This window comes from Akebia trifoliata, chromosome 1, assembly GCF_017979445.1.
Source record: "Akebia trifoliata isolate Shusen 1 chromosome 1, ASM1797944v1, whole genome shotgun sequence".
Lineage (NCBI taxonomy): Eukaryota > Viridiplantae > Streptophyta > Magnoliopsida > Ranunculales > Lardizabalaceae > Akebia > Akebia trifoliata.
Window position 1 is genome coordinate 34,942,680 of NC_141375.1, and position 9,508 is coordinate 34,952,187.

At 34.1% G+C, this 9,508-nt stretch overlaps 2 protein-coding genes across 4 annotated transcripts; both read right to left on the bottom strand.

Moving 5' to 3' along the window:
• Positions 1–670: 670 nt before the first annotated feature.
• On the bottom strand, positions 671–2,881 carry PNSB3 (NDH-dependent cyclic electron flow 1). Of its 2 annotated transcripts, XM_086456126.1 has the most exons (6): positions 2,554–2,873; positions 2,341–2,451; positions 1,753–1,809; positions 1,380–1,442; positions 925–987; positions 671–836 (listed from the first exon to the last, which is right to left on the bottom strand). In XM_086456126.1, the coding sequence occupies exons 1-6, from the start codon at positions 2,797–2,799 to the stop codon at positions 780–782; spliced, it is 597 nt and encodes a 198-aa protein (XP_086312252.1). In that variant the 5' UTR covers positions 2,800–2,873; the 3' UTR covers positions 671–779. The 2 variants fall into 2 exon arrangements, with proteins under 2 accessions (XP_086312252.1, XP_086312260.1); XM_086456134.1 differs by lacking the exon at positions 1,380–1,442 and having other exon boundaries at positions 2,554–2,881.
• Positions 2,882–3,596: 715 nt separating this feature from the next.
• Positions 3,597–7,881, bottom strand: NINJA (Putative interactor of JAZ). 2 transcript variants are annotated; one of them, XM_086456034.1, is made up of 3 exons: positions 7,732–7,881; positions 5,762–6,981; positions 3,597–4,176 (listed from the first exon to the last, which is right to left on the bottom strand). In XM_086456034.1, exons 2-3 carry the CDS (start codon positions 6,855–6,857, stop codon positions 3,710–3,712), a joined length of 1,563 nt encoding a protein of 520 aa, XP_086312160.1. In that variant the 5' UTR covers positions 6,858–6,981; positions 7,732–7,881; the 3' UTR covers positions 3,597–3,709. The 2 variants fall into 2 exon arrangements, with proteins under 2 accessions (XP_086312160.1, XP_086312152.1); XM_086456026.1 differs by having other exon boundaries at positions 3,597–4,185.
• Between the last annotated feature and the right edge of the window lie 1,627 nt (positions 7,882–9,508).

A 9,508-nucleotide genomic window follows, 5' to 3' on the forward strand; every position in this document is an offset into this window, starting at 1 on the left:
CCAAGATGATTCATTCTTCTTTCAGATTTGAGGTTAACGCTTTTTGCAACTTACCAGAGAGTCTTTCCGCATTTATCAAATTATCCTCAAAATAAATTATCGATTCATCACTTCTAATAATAGTAGTTATGATATGATATTTTTTTTATTTTTTTAAAATTGCAAAATTGGTTGGATTTATTATGTTTGTGATTGAAGCGGATCTTTTGGTACTGGTCCCATGGGGAACAGAGCAACCTTTTAGCACTCCCAAGTAGTAGTCTCTCTTGAAATCCTTCTTTTCCTTACTATTATGAGGAAATTTAAGAATGATAGGAATTTGAGCTAACTATTTGTTAACCGTTATTATGGTAGAGAATTGATTATGTGGTTATATTAAAAACAATCATGACAGGAGTTTTTTGTATAGATATAGAAAAAGACCTGGTTGAGGTAGTAGTGGTAGTAGTAGTAAGAAAAGACTTGAAATAATCTCTCTGACTCTAATGTAGTAGAATGGTGAGAAAAGGTTTCAATGTCTATATTTGGAATAAGATGGGAGATGATGAAACAAATGGTTAAAGATCTAATTAGTCAATTTAACTTATTATAGTTTGTTTAATTCTATATTTTATTCAAATGTGCTCAAAGAAGGATTACTTAATCTTTCTCTATTTTTAATATTGTGATCTAATTTTCAGGAAAATTTATTCCAACAAACAATGCTTGTTTTATATCTCTTGAAAGAAAAGAAAGAAAGAAATAAAGAAAATGATAATTTTCTCCTCATTAGGTTGTGATTACATTCCCTTAACCCATTCATGTCCCTTCCACTCAGGTAATTGTTGGATTATAACCTATAAAGATTAAAAAAAGGAGACACAGTTAGAATCAAACTTTTTAACTAAATAACTAATGCACAATTTAAAAAGAGGGTATACAAACCTCGCCCCTAGAATCTTCTTTTCCAACATTGGTTTGACAGGCAAGTCTCCATGTCTTTGGTTTCTACATTTAAACAAACAAAATAAAAAATTTAAAATCCAGTTGTAAGGTTTTGTGTCTGACGAAGACTGAAACGAAATATTGAGGGTTTGTATGATTGTAGGGGGGAAAATAAATTCCTTGGTCGGATGGATTGCTCTCTTAGGAAATGTCAGAGGAGATTTGCTTTGCTTTTTTGGTTTTGGAGATGAGGTTAATAGTGAGAGAATTAACATAAGGAGAAGGAAAATCGCAATTTCAAAGAAAAATCATTTTTCAAGGGCAATCATATAAATATTATGGGAATATTTTCAAAATATCTAAGACAGTGAGATAAGTCTACTTTTCTTACGAAAACTAACTTTTTCTTTTAGTGACAAAAGCTCAGAAAGATAGAAATTAGAAATCAACATTACCCTCTTGAGGATTTCTTTCTCCTTGTCGGTACGAGGATTTAGGAGTTCTTTGCCTTTTATAACCTACCAATACCAATGTGTGAAATAGATGCTACATCAGAATAGAGAAACACAATACATTTTAGTTCTTGATTTCAAGAATAGTAAGACTTTGAAACCTTAAATAACAATTTTTTTAAAAAAATATAAGTTTTTCTAAAATTATATTTATTTATTTTTTATTTTATTTCACAACAAAAGTACCATAAATATAATCTATGCTATCAAAGTGAACTCATACAAATTGGTTCAAAACGGGTTTCAGTACCAAGTCAAAATTAAAACATTGGGATACATGATCCCTAATATAAGAATTAAGAAGAAAATTAATTACCTCAACCATACAAGTCCCACATGTTCCTCCTCCTCCACAGTTCAAGAGAGGTCTAGCCTGAGAATTCCAAGTATTTCAATAATCTCTCTCTATGAATGGTCAGTGTTAAAGAAATCAAAGATTAAATAAATTAAAATAATTGTAGATTTTAATTATAGGATAAATGAATCATTTTCTTTCATTCCACTCCGTGTAAACTCATCACATAATATGTTATTGAAAGAGTGTTCATATCTACTTTTACCAACTCTATTCAAATTCTTTATGATACTCTTATTTAGAACCATTCCACTTGAATATCCTTTTTTAGTTGGGATTATAATTGAATTTTATTAAATATGCTAATTAATCTTTAAGATAAATTTTTTTTTTTTTTCAAATAAAAAAAATACGTCAATTTTCAGTTTCTTTTTTTTTCTACTTTTCCATTCATCCATCCATCTCTAGATTAAATGATTACAGTCTTATAAAGCATAGTTGATTTTTTCAATTTTTAATAGACATTCATCCTCCCGTATATACCGACCGTCTCATGAATGCATTATGCATCCGAAATCCAAAGAGAGAGAGTGCGACAGAGAGACTTACATAAGGTCCGTAGAGTTCAATATTGGAATCCAACATTATATCCCTAAGTTTCTGCCCACCACATGCAGATCGAATGTGTACGTCCGGTGTTCCATCAGGAAGTAATACGGACTGAAATAAATAAAAAATGATACACTTTTATTACGAAAATACCACTGCACCCACCCTAAAGATTTTTAAATAGTAATAAAAACTATCATTTTATTAACTTACACTGACAAATGCGAAGCCAATGGAAGGTGCTTCTTCTTCTTCTTCTTCAGAGGAAGAGGAGGTGGTAGCATCTGATTGGTTTCCCGGGATTGTTCCAACGGCTCTGATTTTCCCTCTAGAGAAGCTTAGATGTTTAGATGGTTTAAGAGTTGTATTAGTTTTAGTGTTGGAGGTGAAGGTGGAGGAGAGAGTGAGAGAAGAACAAGTAGAATTGAGTTGAAGCATCATCATCCCCATCACCCCCATAATTACTTGGTCAATAAACACTTTTGAGTTCTTCTATTAAATTTGGGTATTTTATATCATAATTTACTCATTTGTGTTTCAGAGTCTCATATGCGGCTGTGGACCTTATTTATCTTATCCTATGTTTTTAAATTCCGAAACACAACTCATCTCTCAGATATTTCTGTAGAGTCTACTCAGTTAGCTACCGAGTCAATTTGCCTGAGTCTAGAAAAAAATATTTATTTTCTATTTTCCGGAAAAAGTACATTTTAGGTGTGTTTAATTTAATTGCACATGAAAAAAAGATAAGAAATTCATTTTCCATGAAAATCGCATTTTTCATGTGTGTTTGATTTTTACCATGAAAAATGATTTTGCACCCTTTCAAAAAGAGGAATTTTCTTCACTATTGTCCCCTTATCCCTAAAATTAAAAACACACTCTTTTCATGAATAAATTCATTTTCTAAAAAAAAAACTATTTTTTGAATTTCCAGATAATTCAATGTGGTTTCAGATATTTGGATTGCATTTATAGTGTTGTTGAAGATCTTCCAAGTGCAATGGTCTTTCCACGAAAATATAAAATCAAAATGGGCGATGGTAACTAGAAAAAAACATTTTGTAGTCAATATTTTGGGACGATCATAAAGACCCTAAGTAAAGAAGAAGAAAAAAGGAACAATCATCATCCATGCACAGCTACCACCGAATCATCTCTACTACTAAGAACAATTAAATCATAAACTATACCCCCTCTCCATAGACCTTAGCTGCTAAGAGATTTAATAAGAGGAAAATGAAAAGCCGAACATATATAGAAAGAAACACGAGGAAGCTTAAAATTAGTACACAAAATCATAGATAAGTATACTTGTTGCACAATACATCAATTCTTATTAGTCAAGCTTTCCACATAAAATAAGATATTAACTCTGAGTGGAAGCCGCAGGGCTGCTACTTCGAAACTGTGTCAAACCTGTATTGTTTTCTGGGTTTTGTTGGTCTGCAGTGGCGGCATGCTGAACAAACTCTTCACGGGACATGTGCAACCCGTGGCAAGCACAAACGATCCTTATCTGGTTTTTGTCGTACATGTACGTAACTCCAGAAATGGTCCTACCGTTCGGGCCTGGACCAGTAGTAGTAACCCATGGTAGATCTGGTTGGGAACCACATCCTCCGAATTTCAAACCCGGAGCGATACCCGGCCTTATGGTCGGACCTTCGTGAGGGAGACCTTCCACAATGGGTTGGTGGTATGCTTCCTTAGGCGTAAAGATTGCATTGTTTCCCTTAATCTCATCTTCCGTTTGAAAAGAGGAAGATGCACCACCCTCTTCAGTGGTATGTTGCTTTCCGCCACCTTTTGCCAATTCAGATGCCTTTCTTTCATCTGGTAAAGCTAATGGAAAAGAAAAAGAATTCAAATGTAAGCATAAATCTCAATCAAACGACAGAATAGAAAATAAGCTTAAGATGTTTGTAGTCATGAGTAGGACAGTTTTGAGATCGGAATCTTGGCATACTTGAGTTTCTGCATTTGTTATTTAGATTGACAAAATGTTTGGCAAACTCATATATTTGATATATAAGCACATCCCATGTGAAGTCTATGACGATTGAAACATTTAGGTTCAATTTCAAAGGTTCCAACATAAAACCAGAAGAATGAAAAATTATTTAGGGTTGGCATAATCATGTGCACCAAGCATCAGTAACAGCAAACAAACTTCCGTTGCACCCCTCTTTCAGAAAAATAAAGCAGCAAAAAATTTCTGAGGTTTACTTGCACCATATTCTAGTTTTGTTTTTTCGTTTGTCTGTTTTTTTCTTTTTCATTAAAATTTATCCTATGAAGTTAGCCAATTCAAACACATGCATATCTCTTGTTAAGAATAGTAAATTATTATTCTCATTAATGGCATTTAATCATCCAGGCTGCATTGAATGTTGGGCCATTAATTGAAGATTGAAGTACATCAAACCCATATATGTAACCTCAAAGGTGTCGGTTTGCCAAGCTGATTAAAGTCTATGATTGTTGACAGTGATACCACCACCAGAGTTCATAACCCCCGTAGACCTACTAATTACGGACTAATAATCTTGCTTGCCTAGCCCAAAAAAAAAAAAAATGCCTTATCAAAGTAGATATAAACCAAACAAATTAAAACCTAAATGTATCCCAATATATCAACTTGCTAGAGAAAGTGATTTCATGAATCCTATTATACCATTCAATTCTAATGAGATTCGAGAACCATATCCTCTTCTCTCTAAACAAGGGAATTCAGATCTTCTATAACTGCCTCAATCCACTTCATTTTCAACCTTCCTCAACCCTTTTTAGAGACTTCAGCCTGCATCTCAGTGCTGCTTCTCACTGGAGTCATCATTTGTCTATGCCGTATGTGCCCAAATCAGCTAGACCTTACTTTTCTTTATTTTATCCTATATTGGGGCTACTACAAAATTCCCACCAATGTGCACCTTTCTGATTTTATCTTTACTGGTCTGTCCAGTTACCATTCATTCATCCAACTTAACATCCTCATCTTTGCTGGCTACACTAATTCTATAAACATGGTGTTTTATTATTACCTAACATCTTGCTGATCCATAAATCATAGTTGTCTTATTTTTGTCTTTAGAATTTTCATTTAGTTTGATCAGTATCAGCTGGTCACATAAAACTATTAAAGTGCATCTCTACTCTAGCCACTCAGCACTTGCTTTATATTCTTCAATATATCACAACAAAAATAGTCTTTGGGCTTTTCCAGCCATCAACTGTAACTAGAATCTAGCTTATCAGAAAAGAAAGTACAAGTGTCCATCATAGTTACCAAAAATGCTCTCATATTTCAACATTCTACTAGCAAGCATTGTTTATTATTGAATACATAACAGTTAGAAGAAAAGTACCAGTGTGTTATATAAGATGAATGTAAGGAGTGAAAGAGATAAAGGTTGCAAACCTTGAGAGATCTTTAAACCATCTTCAGATTTATCTGAATAGGGTACTACACTGCCAATGTTCTTGCCAGCATAGGAAGGAGGGAGCTGATGATGACGAGAGAACAAACCCCAGGAATGACCCGTATCCATCGTTGGGAGCTGAACAGATGAATAGCCAAAAGTCAGAGGTGAATTCCCAGGATTCATAGACTGGGTCCCAGTCCCCTCATTGTTTGCAGCAGGCATGAGTTGCATCATGCAAGGTAAAGGAAAACCAGACGTAGTGGGTTCATTAGTGACATTAGGCACCTTCATTGACAACGAGAACGGCGCAGCCGTGAACGGTAATGGAGCTCCATATGTTAAGTTTCCATGCTTGGACTCCTTTCCAGGTGGGACATTGGGCTGCTTTTGTCCTTCGATGTCTATACCACTCGAATTGTTAAACCCATGACTCTCCTTGGGAACCTCAGAGGAGATAACACCACCCATGTAATGTTTTGTACCATCCTTGTGGTGCAAGACCAACCTTGAGGTTGAGCCTTCAACTTCGGAGTCCGCCACATCTTCATTTTCTGCAGTAGAACCATCTTCAGTGGTTACCGAAACATGTGATGTTTTCACATGTTGAATATCTCTCTCACACTTCTTTTGGAGGTTTATCTCCTCAAATAACATTTTGCGTTTGTTACCCGCCTCAGTCTGCAGCCTTCCCTCAATCTCGTGGTTATCAGATTTTAATTCCTCAACTTCTGCTGACTCGCTATTCGCAACCCATAGTTCTTTATACCTGGTGAACTGTGAACTGTTGTTCCCATTCAAGTCCTTAGAAGCATCGGTACCAGGATTAGACTTTGTAAGGTTAGTAAAGAAGTTCTCTTGCCGTGTTTGCATTCCAGAATGTGTCATGTCACTTCTCTGGGGGGCATTATCTGATACCTGTTTTGGGATACCTGTGAGAAAATTCTTCAAATCACCCATTAATTTGTTGTTGTTGTTGTTACCCCCTTCTTCTGTCTTGATATCTGAAGAAGTACCATCTTTACCCTTCAATTTACCGGCAGATCCACCACAAGAAAGACCCAAACTTAGCTCGAGCCCATTCTCATCCTCCATTTTATCGGACAAAAAAATATTAAATTATGTGCTAAGTGGATGCTTCCTATACTACAATTTCCAGATTGATCCCTTGTTGTGTTTGCTCCCACTAAGTTGAAGAAACCATCTAAAAAACGGATGCCTGCACACCAAAAAAAAAAACACTTTTAACTTATTTCCAATAACAGAAAACCAGAAAGGGTGTTTGTTACAAACCAGAAACTCCCATTCATTTGGCACAATTGTTTACACGAAGCAAGGATGGCAAAAGAACTGCAAAAATCCAGATTTTTATGGAAGAATATGAACTGTTGTCTGTTCGCCAATATGGGTCAACTTTGCCCATATTGAACCAACAATCAGGGACTCAAAAATTTGAACATAGTGATCATGCTCAGGATTCACCAACTAAAATCAAATACTACTGAAATCCAATTTGACCAACTTCATAATTAGAGAATCTAAGGATCCCCCTTCGTTACCCACTAAAATTTTGTTAGATCTAAAAAGAAATCAAGCACAGTTATAACAACAAACAATCAGAATCAAATAGAACCCACACACCATAACATCTACAAGCGTTCACTCCACATAAAACCAACCATTTTTAGATCTAATTCGTGCATTTAAACCTAATCACCGTATCAAATCACAAACTAACGACACTAGTAGATTCCCAAGGCCAACATGGAATGAAACTTGGAATTGGCTAATTAGAAAAATCACATCGGATGCAGTCAAATCCCCTAAACAATAAATAAAAAAAAATCCTTCAGATTCTTACAAAAAATATAAAATTTTCGCGAGATTTCTGCCACCAATAACAAGAGCGAACGACAAAAGAACATACTTGAGAGCCAAATCAGGTAAAAAAAAGGTTGAAACTAAGAACCTGTATCAAGCGGGAGGACCCATTTGGACGAAACCCTAGTAGAATTGCTGTTGCAGAGATAGACGGAGAGTAAGAGAAAGCTTACATTTCCTACGTTTATTTCATTTTATTTTTATTTCTTTGGCACGTGATTTTCATGTAGATTCCCCGTTGCCGTACATTTGCCCTAAACTCTCTCGTCTTTGTAAATGTGGGAGATCGGGTCCGCAGACGGTCCATTTCTATATCCAACCATCCAAGTCTGGTCCGATCTATCCTGATCCGCTTTTATTTGGGTCATTTATGGGTTGGTCCGGGCCAAACCAAATTTTATACCAGTGGAGTACTTCTAAGTCCATGCACGAGGTAGAAGTACTCACAGATTCCTATCCAAACCCTTACCCTTGTTAGTAATTCGGATTATAACCAAAATTCGAGTTATATTCAATTTTGAGTTGTAAAAATCCAATCCAAAGTTTCATAAAAAAATTTTGATAAACAAAAAATATGCAACATATGCTTTATACATGTGTTATTCATCATTTAAATTTTTTGAAAATAATAAAAAATTTGATAATATTATATAATGATGATGGTGATGATAATGAGTGCATTGAAGTTATTGTTTCATTGATTAATAAACATGGATCAAAGTCAAGGGACAAATCATTAATTTGAAAATTTGATGTAATATCTCAAATTAATGAAGAGAGATATGTCATTATTTTTTAAATGATGAAAGAGATATTTATCACGTAAAAAGGTGGTTCTTTATAGTTTACAATAAGTTACAGTAACATTTTTTTTCAATCGAAATTTTTTTTTTTAAATCAATTTAATGCATGGTGGTTGTAACTATAAGAAGGTTGGATTTCTATGGATCTCTCTAGGTACCTCTCTCTCCTCAAAACTTTCAAATCCTAACTATTTCTTCTCCAAATCGAATTTCTTAAAAAAAAAAAAAAGGGTTTTGGTGTCCAGATCCGATCGGATCAATTTTGGTTTTATTGTAATAGTAATCGGATCAAACTTTGTTGGAAGATTAATTGATCCGATCGAATTTGGATTACAAATGGCCCAATTGATTCAGTTTTTGCTGTCAGAATCTGCTGTCAAAATTTACTGTCAGAATCTGAAACACTGAAAAGCTTGTTTGATAGAACTTTTTAAAAGTGTTGTGCTGTCAGAATTTGTTATCAGAATCTAGTAATTACTGTTTGATACAGCTTCAAGAATCTGTTGTATTAGGGTAAAATGACCAGAGTACCCTTGAAGTTGATAATGCACCTGGAATGCATTAAAAATTACCAGAATACCCCTATAAGTATATAATTACACTATATATATATATAATAAAATTATATAAAAATTAAAAAAAAAATTATTTTAACTTTAAAATGTTTATAATTATAAAAAAAATTATAGAAAAATTTATAATTCTATAGAAATTTCGGCAATATCTCCTCTTAAAAATGGACATATGAAATTTCCCTGATAAATAAAATACCTGCATAGTACATGGAAAACATGAATCCAACATCCCTATCTTTCAATAAACAAAATTCGTATCCACATTACATCGTACATATATAACACATCCACATAACATGGATATATATAATACCATCCAACAATTTTCTTCTTTCAAAAGCAAGGTTCAATGGATAAAAGTCAAAGTCAAGAAATAAGAAATTTTTTACTCCCACCAGTGCAACCTACAGGAATATCATTCTATATGATCAAAACATAATGATCATCACATTTTCAATCATTGCTTTCTAAACAAATAAATTTTGGA